This window comes from Amblyomma maculatum, chromosome 10 (genome assembly GCF_055883805.1).
Source record: "Amblyomma maculatum isolate TAMU_Amacu chromosome 10, ASM5588380v1, whole genome shotgun sequence".
NCBI lineage: Eukaryota > Metazoa > Arthropoda > Arachnida > Ixodida > Ixodidae > Amblyomma > Amblyomma maculatum.
The window spans coordinates 50,450,427-50,469,141 of NC_139353.1; the positions used below are offsets into that span (position 1 = coordinate 50,450,427).

General features: G+C 42.6%; 1 protein-coding gene across 2 annotated transcripts in view; it reads right to left on the reverse strand.

Annotated features, from left to right (window-relative positions):
* LOC146176354 (uncharacterized) overlaps positions 1-18,715 on the reverse strand; it is a 63,832-nt gene that overhangs the window by 35,999 nt on the left and 9,118 nt on the right. For both annotated transcript variants that reach the window (XM_084580945.1, XM_084580944.1), the window contains exons 2-3: positions 3,655-3,806; positions 172-301 (exon numbers count right to left, since the gene is read on the reverse strand). In XM_084580945.1, coding sequence (XP_084437071.1) covers positions 172-301; positions 3,655-3,802 — 278 coding nt within the window. In that variant the 5' untranslated portion in view covers positions 3,803-3,806. The remainder of the gene's footprint in view (positions 1-171; positions 302-3,654; positions 3,807-18,715) is intronic.

The following is an 18,715-nucleotide window of genomic DNA, read 5'->3' on the forward strand; positions in this document are numbered from 1 at the left end:
CGCATATATATATATATATATATATATATATATATATATATATATATATATATATATATATATATATATATATAACTGTATCTGCGGCTCGACTACTAAATTTAGTCTTCCTCCAAGCTCATCCATAACATACATTTTGTGTGTAAATGCTCGCTTGTAACACGTCCTTACCTGCAAGCCTGCTTATTTGTTTGCTCAGTAAATTTATATTCGAGATTCGAAAGAAAATTCGTAATCCTTAGTATTTCACTGTATTGATCGTAGCATTGATCCACTTCTTCGGGCGTGCAGTGATCGAGATCTGGAAAACATAGATCAGATTATTACATAATGCGCAATGTGAAGGAAATATTACGTCGCCTCAGCTGTCTGCTGCACCGTTATACGAACTTATGGCTTTCAATTAGAACACCATTTTGGAGATATTGATATTATGTTCTCCAACGTAATGTGGTACATTGCAAGGTTGTGCACAACTCGTGTTACAGCACTATGTGATTGTGGGAAGCTTTGCCACTATGGCAGTATTCAGGACTAAGCCAAGAACAATTTGTGAGATTTTTACTGCAGCAAGTTGCAGTATTATGAAGGAGCAGCAGTATTACGCACCACAATCTCACTGATCAGCAGTAATATTAGTCGTTTAAAAATCTACGGTGCTACAACCTTGAGAATAAAAACGAGTGCCTACGTGCGGTTGTTTGCACGGTGTTTACCGCTTTCTGCAAATTGCTCGTATGACTTCTATACGTTTCTATACAGGTCTGCGTAGCGCGTAATGCAGATAGTACAATAGCGTGTATATCAGCGCTACATGCATAGTGCTCTAGAAAATCTTTCTGATTTACTCAATTCAATTAACGGCGGTCAGCCTAAAACAAAAGAATTAAATAAGGTGAGCATTGTTGTCTTAATGAGAACGATATTATCTGGGTAACGCAGAAGAAATGCTATTTTGGACGTCGTTCGGAATAAGTATCTTCGGGGCTGAATTTGATTTTGTGTGATAATTGTACATTATGGTCCTATATCAATGGAGAGGAGGGGGGTGCAAAATTACTTCCAGGAATTTTATAGCGAAGAAAACCAAAGAGTGCCCATTTGCGCGCTTCAGACAAAAATAACAACAATTATGCAATGGTGGGGATTCCAGCTTTAATATAAACCACTCTGTACATGCGGTCGTTGTTGAAGCTTAAGCGAAGCGGTAGAATTCGGAACCTTTAACAAAATCAAACAATAAGGCTGCAAACGCTCGCTGTATCAGATTATTAAAATAATGATAGGAAGAAGAGCGTAAAGCTTGACTTTAGCCTACAGGTAAAGGGTAACAAACTCATGGAATGGAAAACCCCAAAACTGTAAGCGTACGAAGGCCGGCGTACGTGATGCTATGACTTCTTAGAAATAACCAAGCTGGTCGCAGTTCATCTTTACAAATAGTCAGCATACACCCGCCAGCCAATAGAATGACATTTGTCTGTGATTAGGTTTAGCTTAAACCGAAAATCTAATAAAGTGGAAAATTGCAAAATTGATTTACAAGCACTGACTGATTAAACAAAATTGGAGTTAAAATTGCGATTATTTATAATGCAAGCAAACGTTCTACTAAACGTTCCTGAATCCGTCAGCGCAACAACGCGCTGCACAGGTCACAACAATACAATATGAAGGCAGAGAAATTCTATACACAAAGGCTATCGCCTAAAAAAAATTGATGTATTTCAAAGGTAGCATGCAATTGTACTTTACCTTACATCATTAATTAGTCCTTTCACAACTAAGCGGCTTTAACACGGGGCACTACCTCCAGTCAAAGTAGGAATTAAAATTGGCATCGATTTTATATCTGCTGTCAGGGCTAGAATATGCTTTAAAAAACTGTTTTCTACATATATATTCTTCATATATATCCATATCTGCTCTCAGGACTAGATATTCAGAACATGCTTTAAGAAAGTGTATTCTCATATGTTACTCATAAATATGCAGACAGACTGCCAGCTTCCAGAGATTCGGGTGGCCTTCTGAAAGATAATTGGATTAAAAAAAAAATTCAGTTTCAAAACGTTTCCTATATCTTTTGTTATTATAGTAACAAAATCACCGACGATACGGTTTTATTTACACGTTTGCATCAGCTGCATATGTGAGTGTCCAGGCGGCTTGACAGATAACCCCGACAGTTCGGCTCGACGCCAGCTGCCGTGACAGTGATAAGGAGGAAGTTATAATATCTATGGCGCAACTCTATTTTTCATATAGAATCGATGGTGGGTGGGAGAAATTATCAGAACCTTCCACAATGGCATCATTCCTTTCTCGTATCATTCCGAACATTGATGCCAATAAAACAACATATCACCATCATTTACTGGACCTCTGTTCCCCGTGCCCATCATTTTGTCGTCTTTTGCCGTTCAGGTCTCCCCAGATTAAATTATTCTTATCAGGCTCTGCAGATCTCGCTCTTAAAAAGGACCTAATTTTTTACGTGTCAGCAATTAAGGGACAGTTGAGATGAAACGCATAAATTTTGTTTCATTGGGGCGTTGTTTTTGAGCGTGTTATTATTACAGGCTAAATACTCCCCTTGCGACAATAACTGAGTATTGCGAGAATATGAAAAACGGAGTCTATGTAGAAAACAACAGTGAAGACATTGGAGGAAGGCGCCTAACCGGTTCGAACTAGATGAAATTGTGCAGATATAGTAGCACGCACGTACTCTCAAGAGCAAAGAAGAGAATTTAAAATTCCTTTCACAGTCTAAGCTTACAGCCCCCTTTGACGTTCTTTGGAAGCCTATGATTTGCAGGCAGGAGCGAACCGACGGTGCTAGAAAGAAAGACAGAAAGGTAGATAGACAGGCTAGTTTTTCTTGATGTATCTAATGCATATTGTTAATGCTTTAGGATTCTGTAATTTAATTTAACGCTCATGTAATGTCCCACGTGGGGGGCCGTTGAGGCTTTAATAAATAAATACATAAAGTGTCAACATATGTTGAAAGCTCTGCAAACACAAAATGTGGGAGGACTGGATATCCGCCCTTATGTGTAAGAAATGAAAGAGTTAATGGCTCTCTTTTGCAGGTTTCCCTTTGAGATACTCGTTTGCGTTCGTTCACTTCGTACGCATTTATTATGCATTTTGTTTTTATTATTTGCCATGTATTCGATACACGCTGTCGCAAACTGTCGGTTTTTATGAAATAACAACGTCATAAATATAAACCGCGGTGAAAACTAAGCTGTGCAAGCTTGGGTGCATAGTCTAAGGGCAGCTCGTCTTATTTTGCTCCTGCGCTGTGCGCTTTGATTTAAAATGTCTAACCAACATGTCCAGTCCTATTCATTTTTCAAGCACGTTCGGCCTGTTTGCAGCACTTGCATTATTGGTCATGTCATGTAGTCACATGACATCGGACAAGTCGACGATCAGTCAGTGTAAGCTTATGCCACATTCGAACTACCCTCCCCCCCTTACAGTGTCATGCTCGTTGTGTCTCGCTCAAGACACCGATGCTGGCGTTTCTATAAAACGAGTTCATTACCAATGTCGCCTTAAATAAACCCGAGTTTTTTGTTGCCTGCCGAAATAAATATTGCATTGTTCCTGGCAACATTTTTTTGCATTGAACATACTGACCTTGTCCAGATGAGGCCAAAACCATTCCGCAAAGTAGTAACACCACAATAGAGGTCTTAGTGGCCATCTTGAGAAACTTCTCGCAAAACCCCCGTGGTGCCGTTGTAGAGGTGCTCCGTCTGGTGCCGAGCTGCGCGGCCGTGTACATGTCTCTATAAAGGCGCAGTGGAACAGTTGATAAGTGACTCATCTATGGGCGTGTGTTGGCAAAGGTCACTGATAACACCAGCCATTGTTTGGGGGGTTCTGGCGTACATTATCTGACTCTAGAACTTGGGTAACAAGCCAGTAGTGTCAGACAGTTTGTGCCGATATCGTTGCTCCTATTGGAATGAGAATCCGACTGGTAATAAGTTTGGTAATCGGAGGATGACCCCTCAGTTTGCACGCCTGATTTATGTAGCACGCAATAATGTATACAAGGGACGAAACAAATCTGTCGTAAGCAGTTACAGAGTGCTATATCGCGAAGGCTAGTCCACAGAAGAATGGGCAAATCAGTGCTAGGGTACAACCCCAAAAACGACCGAATGGTTTCACTTCGAATCCAAGGTAACCCTTTCAACATAACAGTTATCCAAGTCTATGCACCGACCACTACTGCTGAAGAAGCTGACGTTGAGAGATTTTATGCGGACCTACAATGCCTTTTAGACCACACCCCATCATCACACGTCGTTTTTCTCATAGGAGACTGGAATGCTAAGGTCGGGAGTGAAGAAATATCCGGAATTATAGGAGAGTTCGGTCTTGGCGAGCCAAATGAAGCTGGGCAGAGGCTAGTAGAGTTTTGGGAAGAAAACAACCTGACCATAGCGAATACTCATTTTCAACAGCACAAGAGGCGCCTGTACACATGGACTTCACGGTCTGTACAGGAATCAGATCGATTATATTCTTTGCCGGCAGAGATGGTGAAGCGCTACACAAGCAGTAAAAACAAGGCCTGGGGCCGATTGTGGCACCGATCATCAGCTTCTTGTTGCCAAAATTAAGCTTCGATTGAGGAAAACGCACAAAACTATAAGGCCTTTCAGGTATGATATGGATCAAATTCCATTAGAATATGCTGTGGAAGTGAGGAATCGATTTCAAGAATTAGATGTAGAATACCGAGAGCCCGAAGAGATGTGGACTGATGTGCGTGATATAATACAAGTTGCTACTAAGGCAGTTCCAAAGCAAAAGAAATGCAGAAAGCAAACTGGTTATCTGAAGAGGCTTTGGAAATAGCTGAGGAAAGGAGAATGGCAAAAGTTATGGGTAAAGAAAAAGATACAAGGTTCTCAATGCGGATTTTCAGAAAATAGCAAGGAGAGATAAGAATGCCTTCCTGAACATACAGTGCCAAGCAGTTGAGGACAACAGCCAATTAAGGAACACAAGAGATCTGTATAAGACAATCAAGATATCAAAGGAAGCTTCTGTGCTAAGCTGGGTGTGATAAAGGACAAACAAGGCAAGGCCCTCACTGAAGCCTCAGAGATAAAGAAGAGGTGGCAGGAATACACAGAAGAACTGTACAAGAAGGACCCAAATGTGCAAACCCAACATAAGACGGTTGTGATTACTGATCTCGAGCCGGGCATCCTGAAGAGTGAAGTTGAATGGGCCTTAGCCAGCCTTGCTAAGAACAAAGCTAGCGGAATTGATGGCATTCCAGCTGAGTTGCTTCAAAACCTCAACCATGATGCTGTTAACATTCTGCATACATTATGTCAGAAGATTTGGACAACCCTGCAGTGGCCACCGGATTGGAGGAGGTCAGTTTACATCCCCATTCCAAAGAAAGGCAGTGCCAAAGATTGTTCCAACTACCGCACGATCACGCTTATTTCGCATGCTAGCAAGGTGATGTTGAAAATCCTCCAGGGAAGGCTGCAGCAGCATATGGATCGGGAGCTTCCGGACGTGCAAGCTGGGTTTCGCAAGGGTAGAGGAACTAGAGACCAAATTGCCAACCTTCGCTGGATCATGGAAAAAGCGAGAGGGTTCCAGAAACCCATCTACTTCTGCTTTATTGATTATGCGAAAGCGTTTGACTGCGTAGATCACAGCAGATTGTGGCAAGCTCTCCAAGAGATGGGAGTTCCAATTCCCCTCATCTGTTTCCTCAGGAACCTGTATGAAAGGCAAGAGGCCACAGTCAGAACTGGGCATAGTCTTACTGATTGGTTTCCGATTGAGAAAGGAGTGAGGCAAGGCTGCATACTGTCGCCCTGCCAATTTAACCTATATGCAAAGTGCATCATGAGGAAGGCCGGTCTGGACGAGTCTTCAGCTGGCGTGAAGATTGCTGGAAAACGTATCACCAACCTTAAATATGCGGATGATACCACTTTATAGGCAGAAAGTGAAGTGGAACTCAAGAGACCTCTGATGCGCCTACAAGAAGAGAGTGAGAAGTTTGGGCTTAAACTGAACATTAAAGAGACAAAGATCATGGCGTCTTGCCCTATCAAGCCCTGGAGCATCAATGGACAAGAAGTGGAAGCTGTGACAGATTTTCTCTTCCTGGGCTCCAAGATTACCTCGGAAGGAGACTGCAGCCATGAAATTAGGAGACGCCTGCTTCTGGGAAAGAGAGCAATGGTTAGCCTTGACCGCCTAGTAAAGAGCAGAGACATTAGTCTGCCAACCAAGATCCGTATAACTCGTGCTATGGTCTTTCCAGTTGTGATTTATGGATGCGAGAGTTTGACTGTGAAAAAGGCTGACCGCCGAAGAATTGACGCGTTTGAATTGTGGTGCTGGGGAAGACTCTTGAGAGTTCCTTGGACTGCCAGAAGATCAAATCAGTCGATATTGTCGACCATAAACCCTGACTGCTGATTGGAAGGTCAAATTCTAAAGTTAAAGCTCAGCTACTTTCGTCATCTGATGAGAAGAGAGGAGTCGCTGGAGAAAGATTTGATGTTGGGAAAGGTTGAGGGTAGCCGGAGAAGGGGTAGGCAGCGAACGCGATGTTTAGATGGCATCCTTGAGGCACTGCAGATGAAGTTATGTGATGTTAGGAAGATAGTGAGAGAGCGGAAAGCGTGGCGTGACATGGTCTATAGGGCCACGAAGAGTAGGACACGACTGAGCGACTGAACTGAACTGAAGTCGACGTGTGTGGCTAAGCTGTACTTTAGTCTTTACGGTAAGGAATTTGCTACTTGGGGTTATGTAAAAGAACAACGCTGAGTGCGGCTTGTTTTACGGGCTTTTAGTGCTTTGGGTCATGTGCGCGCGCAACGTTTCTACGAGTGTTCTTTCGCCTATTTTCTTTAATTTGTTGCTATTAGTCGCGCCTCTGTATTCCGCTTTTTTCCTGCGTTGCGTATTTTGGGTGCTTTTAGCAACACACCTACGGGTGGCTGTTTTAGGCTTCAGGACAGAGAGTCATTGTTTGAATAAAATACCTTTCCCGATGCCTACACCTAACACTACACCGAAGTTATGACACAAGCCTTTGGGTTGAGGTATTTTTTCTAATATATGTAGGAACAGGAAGGGTGATGTTTTAGAAAAGAAAACGCAATATGCTTTATTTAGGCTAACTGATTTCGGTCTCGACATGGAACCATTTCTTCAGCAAGTTGCCACTAAAGTAGAAAACTCAGTGTCATAGAATACCTGAGCAGATAAAAACACTAAGATCGTCAGTTCAGTCGTTCAGTCGTGTCCGACTCTTCGTGACCCTATTGACCATGTCACGCCACGCTTTCCGGTCTCTCACTATCTTCCTAACATCACATAACTTCATCTGCAGGGCCTCGAGGATGCCATCTAACCATTGCGTTCGCTGCCTACCCCTTCTCCGGCGACCCTCAACCTTTCCCAACATCAAATCTTTCTCCAGCGACTCCTCTCTTCTCATCAGATGACCAAAGTAGCTGAGCTTTAGCTTTAGAATTTGACCCTCCAATGAGCAGTCAGGGTTTATGGTCGACAATATTGACTGATTTGATCTTCTGGCAGTCCAAGGAACTCTCAACAGTCTTCGCCAGCACCACAATTCAAACGCGTCAATTCTTCGGCGGTCAGCCTTTTTCACAGTCCAACTCTCGCATCCATACATCACAACTGGAAAGACCATAGCATGAGTTAGACGGATCTTGGTTGGCAGACTAATGTCTCTGCTCTTTACTAGGCGGTCAAGGCTAACCATTGCTCTCTTTCCCAGAAGCAGGCGTCTCCTAATTTCATGGCTGCAGTCTCCTTCCGAGGTAATCTTGGAGCCCAAGAAGAGAAAATCTGTCACAGCTTCCACTTCTTGTCCCTTGATGCTCCAGTACTTGATAGGGCAAGACGCCATGATGTTTGTCTCTTTAATGTTCAGTTTAAGCCCAAACTTCTCACTCTCTTCTTGTACGCGCATCAGAAGTCTCTTGAGTTCCGCTTCACTTTCTGCCATTAAAGTGGTATCATCCGCATATCTAAGGTTGTTGATACGTTTTCCAGCAGTCTTCACTCCAGCTGAAGACTCGTCCAGACCGGCCTTCCTCATGATGCACTCTGCATATAGGTTAAATAGGCAGAGCGACAGTATGCAGCCTTGCCTCACTCCTTTCTCAATCGGAAACCAATCAGTAAGACCATGCCCAGTTCTGACGGTGGCCGCCTTCCCTTCATACAGGTTCCTGAGGAGACAGATGAGGTGAATTGGAACTCCCATCTCTTGGAGAGCTTGCCACAATCTCGCTGTGATCTACGCAGTCAAAAGCTTTCGCATAATCAATAAAGCAGAAGTAGATGGGTTTCTGGAACTCTCTTGCTTTTTCCATGATCCAGCGAAGGTTGGCAACTTGATGTCTAGTTCCTCTGCTCTTGCGAAACCCAGCTTGCGCGTCCGGAAGCTCCCGATCCACATACTGCTGCAGCCTACCTTGGAGGATTTTCAACATCACCTTGCTAGCATGCGAAATAAGCGCGATCGTGCAGTAGTTGGAACAATCTTTGGCACTGACTTTCTTTGGAATGGGGATGTAAACTGTCCTCCTCCAATCCTGTGGCCACTGCAGGGTTGTCCAAATCTTCTGACATAATGTATGCAGAATGTTAACAGCGTCATGGTTGAGGTTTTGAAGCAACTCAGCTGGAATGCTATCAATTCCGCTAGCTTTGTTCTTAGCAAGGCTGGCTAAGGCCCATTCAACTTCACTCTTCAGGATGCCCGGCTCGAGATCAGTGATCACAACCGTCTTATGTTAGGTTTGCACATTCGGGTCCTTCTTGTACAGTTCTTCTGTGTATTCCTGCCACCTCTTCTTTATCTCTGCGGCTTCAGTGAGGTCCTTGCCTCGTTTGTCCTTTATCACGCCCATCTTAGCACAGAAGCTTCCTTTGATATCTTTGATTGTCTTATATAGAGCTCTTGTGTTCCTTAATTGGCTGTTGTCCTCAACTGCTTGGCACTGTATGTTCAGGAAGGCATTCTTATCTCTCCTTGCTTTTTCTGAAAATCCGCATTGAGAACCTTGTGTCTTTCTCTTTCCCCGATAACTTTTGCCATCCTCCTTTCCTCAGCTATTTGCAAAACCTCTTCAGATAACCAGTTTGCTTTCTTGGATTTCTTTTGCTTTTCAACCACCTTAGTAGCAACTTCTTGTATTATATCACGAACATCAGTCCACATCTCTTCGGGCTCTTTGTCTTCTAGAGCTAATTCTTGAAAGCGATTCCTCACTTCCACAGCATATTCTAATGGAACTTGATCCAGATTATACCTGAAAGGCCTTCTAGTTTTCTGCGTTTTCCTCAATCGAAGCTTAATCTTGGCAACAAGAAGCTGATGATCGGTGCCACAATCAGCCCCAGGCCTTGCTTTTACTGCTTGTATAGCGCTTCTCCATCTCTGTCGGCAAATAATATAATCGATCTGATTCCTGTACGGACCGTCCGGTGAAGTCCGTGCTTAGGCACTAAACGCGATATTTGAAGTAAATAGGCTTATGAGCAGACATATTTCTAGAGTTTCAATATAACTCAAACAGAAATAATACATAACTGCTCAGGGCATTATGCAGCTTACATAAGAGTGTTCCCATTACGAGGGTAATCGAAGCCCTATTTGTTTCCTTTTCACTGATAGTTTTATGTATAAGGATTAAATTGGTCGAACAAAGGCCGTAGTTTTGAATGATATCATGATATCTGCATGTTTCGTATACTTGTATATTACGAGAGGTGGTAGACGTTGTTTTCCCATTACGTAATGTTTCATGTTTGGAGCCCTACTGCATTCACACAGAAGTGCTCTCATACATCAGTATTTTCTCTTCTAATGTATACAACCACAGCTCTTGTGACGGCTTAAACACGCTTTCTTGAGGCAGTTAAGAAATAATTGCATGTATTGTCTAGCAAAAACCTGTGGCACATTCGATTTTTAGCCCTACAGTCTGGGATGATATGCGCTACTGTATTTCCGCTGAATATTTTACTAACTGTTTTGCATTGATGTTCTAGAGGTCAGGCAAAAATTGTAGGTCTAAGTTACTTATTTGTTCTCTAGGATGATTCAATTGTGCAAGAATAAAAAAAATAAAAAGTCGACAAATTGTATTTCAATTTAAAATGAAACATCATCCTATATTCCGGATTAGTGCGAACGAGACAAAGGACCGAGGAAAGAGAAGACGCTACGGGCGCTGTCTAACAACTAAAAGTTTATTCGGAAACACAGGAGCTATATACGTTGTAAACTATATACGCTGGAAATGTATAAGTTGGAAACTAAAACCCCAAGCATTATGGATTACTCTAAAACGAATAGCACTTATCAATGAAGTCTATCTCATTTCCCTGCAAAGCAACGGACGGTTTCGTCACACACGTGTCCGGGTTCTTAGCAATGCATTAGGCTTCAAAAATTGCCCTGCTTATTTGGTTGTTGCTGTAGCAATGGATCGTCTTGTTATGCAAGGCAGGCAGGCAAGGGTCATCTCCAAGATCTTTACATTCACTGCAGTGCTGCACGAGGCTAGAAGAAAGGGCTTTTTCTCAGCAAGGGGATCTTGGTGCTCGTTCCATCTGAAATTTAAGCACCTGCCCGTTTGACCATAATATATTTCTCCACATGCCGAATGAACCTTGTGCACTCGGACGGCAAAGAAGGTGTCGTTACGTACACTGGTTTTCAACAGATATATAAAAACCTATATAATATTTGTTATACTTTAGAAAATAAATATGATAACATGCTTGATTAGAACTATGTGTTTTCTTATGTACCTTTATGTACTATGATAATTCAATTAAGAGGTGGGGATGTCACTTCATCGGGCCGCAAGCTGGGACGCAGTATGACATGGTTCGGAACTTCAATGGGAGGTCTCTTGTATTTGCTATCAGTTGCGTTTGAATGTTCTGTAATTCTACACAGCACTATCAGCAGAGTAAATTATTTTGTTTCTTCAGCGAAGCACTTGAAGGTGGAGTAGTCTAAGGTACGAATAAATTAAAAATATAATGATGCTCCTCCCCCACAATACATGTGCGGCAAAATTGATGAAAACAAGAAAAATAGGGTGGTCTTTTATATCAGTACTTGAGCCTCTTATTGTCTAACACGAATCCACAACTAAATCCCTATCTTTTCAACGCCTTAGCGGTGGACGGCCTCTTTAGAGGCGTTGTCGTCCTTTTATCGAACACACTTGTACTATCGGGGATAAAGTCTGTGGGCCGCACGTCTGGTGATTTTGGACTAGAAGTACGACGTAAACGAATTATATATATATATATATATATATATATATATATATATATATATATATATATATATATATATATATATATATATGAAGGAAAGAAGCCAACAGTCGGCGAAGCCATGGAAAGCATTGGGGATTGTACTTTGTCTTTTTTTTTTTATTTTTACTTGATAATCACATAAATTAGTAATGTAACGTGTTTAGGGGAAAGATAAATAAACACAAAGTGGAAGGAAAAACAACGTGCCGATGGTGGGAACCGAACCCACGACCTCCGAATATCGCGTCCGGCGCTCTTCCCACTGAGCTACATCAGTCGCTGACCCTCCTTCTACTTTCTTGGGTATTAATGTTGTCTGTATACGAACCTTGAGAGTGTTAGTGTTCACCAGCGCCACCCTGGAAGAGCACCGGACGCGATATTCGGAGGTCGTGGGTTCGGTTCCCACCATCGGCACGTTGTTTTTTCTTCTACTTTGTGTTTATTCATCTTTGCCATAAACACGTTACATTACTAATTTATGTGATTATCAAGTAAAAATTATAAAAAAAGACAAGGTACAATCCCCAATGCTTTCCTTTGCCTCGCCGACTGTTGGCTTCTTTTCTTCATGTATTATTACGAGCACCCTCATTTCCCCTTTATATATATATATATATATATATATATATATATATATATATATATATATATATAGCTGATATGAAACTTATGCGCTTCTTTTGAGGTTTGCGTGGTCCACAGACTTTTGTCCCCGACAGTTAATGTGTACCGTCTGGACGCTAGGCGTTTTATTTGCTCTCTTCCACAATTCCGTTTTTGGCGGTAGTGTGCAATATTGGTGTACAGATGCTCAAGAATTCGTATTTTCGTCAGCGTTTTATTTCCCTCGGCTACGATGCCACCGGCAGTCTTTGTTGCCTCACATGCAGTTTTAGAATCCCTTCAGGCAATGCGCACTGAAGCAATTGCTGTACCTAATATACAAAAATCCAATTAAAATTATCTCCTATGATTATATTACTCCTGTTTCATGGGCAAGCACGCGTTTTAATCTTGTAAAAATGCTATACCAAACTAAGCTTAACAGTAATCTGCAGAAGATCTCTAATTGGTGCACCAAATGGGGCATGTTTCTTAACATTAATAAATGTTTGGTTTTCACAATTTGTAAAAAGAAAACTGCCCTGACATATCCATATTTTATAGCTGGCGTAAAGCTTTCAGCATCCGCGTCTGTCAAATACATTGGCGTTCAGATAAGCAATAACCTAAGTTGGAACGCCCACATAGATGTTGTTTGTGGGAAAGCTCTGATGATCTTCTGCTATTTGAAGCCTAAACTGTCAAAGGCCCCAGAAAAAGTGAAAATGGCAGCGTACACGGGTTTGTTGCGTCCTCGTCTCGAACATGCATGTTGTCTGTGGGACCCTTACACAGCCAAGAATATTTCTAATTGAGAAAGAGTGCGAAGGATCGCAGCCCGCTTCAACTGTAACAGATTCAAGCGCACAGATAGTGTTGCAGAAATGATCAACTCCGTCGGTTTACAAATTCTTCAGGCTATGCGCTCTGAAGGTTGAACTTTTTGTACCTAATATACAGCAATCTGATTAAATATAACTCCTATGACTATATTAGTCCTGTTTCGCGCGCAAGTACGCGTGTTTTATTCATGTAAAAAAGCTAGACAAATTGCATACTCCAATACAGTTAAACATTCATTTTTTTTTTTGGCAAAACAAAATGATCTGCCGATTTGTGCAGTGAACAGCCCGAATGTAGAAATATTTATTGATAACTTGAGAGCCTCTCGCATGTGAAACATTTGTTTCTTTTATGCATCACCTGCTCGCCCTTACATGAAGCTCGTGCAATGTGTTGTTCATTTTTTTTTTAATTGTATCCTTGCTCACCCCTGCCTGTAGTCAAAAGACTTCGCAGTATTACTAAATAAATAAATAAAATATGCTGCTGGTTGATGTTTCTAGAGTGACAAAACGTCGTCGCGAATATTCCTGTGTAGCGGTAAACACTCAAAGCTGTAAGCGGTTATTTGATCACTTGATGTGCACTGTTCTGTAAACGATACGATACTTTTTATTGAAGTGAGAGAAACCACCGTTACTGCCACCAATTACTTGGCATACTTGTGAGAGTTGTCCAGAACTATGCCTTGGAGAGGCCAACGTCATTTTGGGAAACAAAGATACAAATACAAAAGAAAACAAAGTAAATCTTTTTTTTTTTTTTTGCGTACAGGGTGCGAACCGATGAGAATGCGGTTGCAAAGGCAGCACGTTAATGTAGATTTGTAAAAGAAAAAAAGACCTTGCGATTCAGGAAAAAACGTTTGCTTATATTTTTCGCCTTACCCAGCAGAATGACGAAAACATGCCGACATTCGAAACACAGAGCTTCAGGCACACTGTCACCTCATTACACACTTTGTTGGGTTTTGTGATCGAAGAAATAAGAGTGCGATTCTGGCAATTGGGAGTTTCAAGATAACAAGAATTGCGGGCATCAAAGTGGTATACACTTTCACCAAGTCTCCAACACCAAATCCGGCAGCTTTCATGAAGGCGGCCTTCCTTGTGATCCAGCGTATTATTAAGAAACAGTTGATTTATCTGTAACGAATTTTAGTACAGACAAAAGAACCCAGCACACAGGCTTTATTATATTTCACGGATGGGCTGAAAAATGCAATACCATCAGCTATATTCGATGAGGGCTAACTTCATAGCACGTCCCCACTAAGGTTACTCCCCTCAGGGAGACCTTGCACATCCGCTATAGAAGCGTCCGCAATCTTTGTGATGTCATTGTACTTTATCATAGGTATGTTGCGCTGCGTCCAGTTTCCACATCCGCTTCAGACAGCTTTGTCCACCAGGCGCAGTGGAAAACGGAAATTTTGAAAAACAAAATAATGGTAAAATATGCACACTTTATATCATCTCTACGAATTCCAAGAATTATTACGCCACTCGTCATCTGAGATGTGTACTATATATAAGCAATCCTAAAAATATACATTCGTGTCTTTACGGTAGCCAGTGTGAATGAACATTCTCCTGAGTCGGCGTCGGTACCTTCATCGAAATTGTTTTCTGTGTCAGGTACTTCATATGGTCTGATTTTCTGACCTCAGTAACATATTACTGTAAGGGGTGTATGATCTTGATTGTGTGCATTTGTAGTAATTAATCCTTATCATTTCTGATACTGATATTGATGCCTTTTTATGAAGACAAAAGAATGACATTGAGGTAGCTCCATAGACAAGGTTACAAAAAATGGCTCCACATGAGCAAAAACGCCCATGGATAAACACAAAAAAGGAAGTGTCCTTTAAGAGTTATCTCACCGCATTCGCTGGATGTTTTTTGCCTGCACTTCTTTACCAACCTCAGTTGTCTTGCACCCATCTTTCTACTTGCTTAGACACTAATCCTTTAATTTATTCCTTCATTACCTCAAGCTTTCTCAATATCATAGAACTATAATGAAATGCCACATTAAGTAAAAGGCCTTCCGAAAGACATCACCACTTCCTTTAACCAAGCCATACAAACGTGCCTACGTAGGCCTTTTCTCGGCATCGAAGAATCCTGGAAGGCTGCATGCTGATCTCACTTTCCCATCTCAAAGCGAAGCAAGCTAATAGGGTGCTCATATTCATCCATGTCGCGTGGTCTAGTGGCAGGACGCCACTCGTCCACCATTCAATTCATGACCATGTCTCTTTGGCAGAAACATTTGTAATAGCCTAATAATGTTTTAGTTCGGGACGTTGTGAGCGTGAATTACTAGGATGAAAATGTATTGCTCTTCATGCCGTAACTTGACTTGAAACCTTTCTCCTAAAAATTTAGGCATTTTGATTTTTTTTTTTGCATCGCAGGGACAGCATTTAAGTGCTCGTCTTTGGATTTCGCCTCTGCGTAGTAGTGGCAGTAGTCGGCTTAAGTGAGGATGGTTTTTCATATGAAAGTAGGATGAGGAATGCATAAGCGGAGGGTGGTAATCCTGGACGAATGAAGGTATACGGCAGTGAAGGAACGTGCTGCAGCAGGCTCCTTAAAGTAAAAAAAAAACCCTTGGATCCAGCCTATCATGTACGAAGGAAGGCATAACGATAGTGGAGAAGCCAGCAATCAGTAGATGGTTACACAATAAGGAGGCGGATATTTGGAGGAAATAGAAATGCATATCTAGGTGATGGTTGCGATAGCAACTATGCTGAAAATATAGTTGGTTCGGAGGGAGAAAGAAGAAATTCACGATGTGCAGTGGAAGGTATGTTGAATAAGAACAAAGACCAGAGGGGGGTAACTTCCACAAAACCACACGATGTGCCGAGTTAAAAAAGGTTCTTTTCCTCTCTCTCCTTCACCTTTCGATTCCACCAGAAAGCTTCCGGTAACTTCTAGTAAACACATTTATTTACGCTATCTACAAGTTTAAGGTTCAACGTCTTCAGTGTGCGGCCTCTCTGATCGGCAACCTAGTTGCACCTCGCCCTGGCTGCTTGTTTTCTCCCATTCGCTTGTCTTCCTCTTCCATCTTCTCCGGGTCCTCCTTGTTCTTGTTCATGTCCTTTGCTTCCACTCTTCAAGCCCCCCTCAATTCCAGGAAGATGCTCGACATTTCTGGAGATTCGCCACCACACAGAGGCGTGGACCGCGGCCTGCTATGATGCCGCCACCCAAGGTGGCCGCGGGAACAGCAGGGGTGCGCATTCGTCTCGCTCTTCGTCTTCCTCGAGGCACCGATTGGCTCGACCCCTTTGCGTTGCCACATTCCTGCCTTTGCACGAGGCCACAAGGTCAGCCGTACCGCGAACGCACGAAACAGATACACGAGCAGTCTCCGTACCCGTCCCCTGAGCTCGTTTCGGGGAAACCGTCCGCGACAAGTGGTTATCTTTATCGGAAGTTATCTTTATCGGAGGAGGGATGTTGTGCTTGTCCACAATGTGCAGCTCGTGTCCAGCGGCAGCGCCGCCGCACACCTGGAAACGCAGATTGGGGAGGACCGCTAGTTGAAGAGCAAACCAGCTTAGAAAACTAATATGAAACAACTCTAAGTTTGCATAGAGGCAACCGCTTTCAAATTATTTGCTTCAAGATACAGTCAAATGTAATCCTGTTTTTTCTTCTGTTAAATCTTGCTTTGCGTCGTTATGACGATCTTGTGAGTTCTATTTAAAATATAGGCTACATCATAAGGTCTAACCGCATTACCACACCCTGCTTTGCCAACCTGGCTGGCGCTGCCTGATCGAGCTTCGCGATTAAGATTGGAGAGTGAGATCAAATCCAGCGTTCCAGGATACTTGAATCCAGGGCTAGACACACTACCATTAGGCCACGTAGACACTTTCGTAGGTGTGGTTTAAGCAAGGCTTCATATCTATTGCACTGTTGTCAACTTAGGGAACATAGATTATTGTCTTCCTTACCAGCGCATTCTAGCAGGTGATGGTGAGAAGACACTACATACGTAATTATTATCTGCCTTCCACCAAGATATACTGCAAAAACCCTGTACTTTTGCAAGCAATCCAATATTTAGCCATGTTAAACATATGCAGTGTTTTTTTCTGTTGCAAGCATGGTGGTCCCTTGTTGTATCATGGGTACTATACTGCGTCTGCGAGAAGACAATCCGAAGAGGGAGTCATTTGGTTGTACTCGTGGATCCATAAGAATCGATGAACAGCCATATGAAAGCCAAAATATTACGGGCATTTCGCAGTGCTGATGCCGACCCTGTCAGCCGACCTAGTAGACAAATAGCTTTCCCGGGCATGCAATGGATCGAGCAGTTTACTGTACCTAGCGTCTTCTTGTTTGCCAGGTTAGCAGCGAGATGTTTTATTTGCCCGTTTGCAAGCAGAACCATCGCAGATTTGGAATATCTTTTTTAAAGGAGCCGGAAGCTGACGCCCTCACCGGCTTATCACAAGCGCGCTCTTTTCTATTCGTCTTAGTGCAGGCGCGTGCACCGATGAAAAGTTCCTCTAAGTCCACCTTCCAGTATGGACAACCATTCGATCGTGTCCTGCCCTTCCTTAGCAGCAGTGATGTAGAAGACTGAAAAAGCGAACTGTTCTCGCTTCCTGACGGTGTCCCTCTGTACGGCCAAATGGCTTAGAAAGCACTCATATATACTCAGAGCACTGCAGGTGCGATTCCCATCTCGAGCTTCTTGATGCCCTGAGTAACGCAAATATGTTGAGGCTATATCCACGAAAGGAGGTTTTCGGAATTGCCTAGTCGAAAAAAGACAGATGTGCAAGCTTTATGGGTGCGTGTGCCGTAAGGAAGAACATGCACGCGGTGACATTTTATCTGTGGCTTTTTATCTTACAATTGCGCTGTAGCGAGCCTCGACCTCATGCTTTGCTTCACAGTGTCGTTCGAAGTACGGCTTTCCAAATAGACTTTTGCTGATCCGAAATAAACCGATGCCTTTTAAACAGACTGGATTTGTCACTCCTCAGGTTAGTCCTTGGCTTTCGGACCCGTTCTCTAGAAAGCAGGGCCATCAACACAATGCTGTGAAATGTCGCTAGGCTGGAAAGTGAGGCATTCGTATGTTTAAGTGATGAATTATATTTTAGAGGTGCATAATAAAACCATGCTGAGGAATGCGCGGTTGCAAGCAGCAGTATACAATTATATACATAGGCCCCCTCTCATCTACAATGGGGAATTTGTTTCGCACGTTTATATATCAGGCTATCGTTAGCTTTTTCCAGCCGTATAATTAGGGCAAAATATGATATAATTATTACAAACTATCATTAGTTTTTGGAGGTCATTTGTTAGGCGACCAAGGCCACATCCACTACAGTTCTGAAGGGTGATTGCGAGCTGAGCACCAGTGGGAGCGTTTAGGTGAAGTGAGAATTCGAGAGGGATGTCTGGCACTTACGGTGGTGCTGACTCATTGCCTTAACCACGCGCCCTAACCACGCGACTGTCCAGAAACTAATATTCATTAAACTGCTCCATTTATCCTGGAAGCCAAAATTAAATTTGACCTGGCTAAGTGGGTAGTGACGTAGTGTGAGATGATGGCCTACATCTGCATCTGAGATCGTCGCTAAACCTCTCCTAATGACGAACAGGCGCCACTTCAAGCGATATGAGTTCTTCATAGATATTTAATGCTTAAACCCCAAAAACTGAAGTAAGCCGTTAGACCTTAGAGGTTAGTTTTTGTAATGGATAAAGGCTGCTTCGAAATACTCGCCCCGCGATTCAGATAATATAGCCATTGCTGTAATACATCCCGGATGGAAGAAAAAAATTTGATACTGACTCCGACGACCTACGTAGTATCA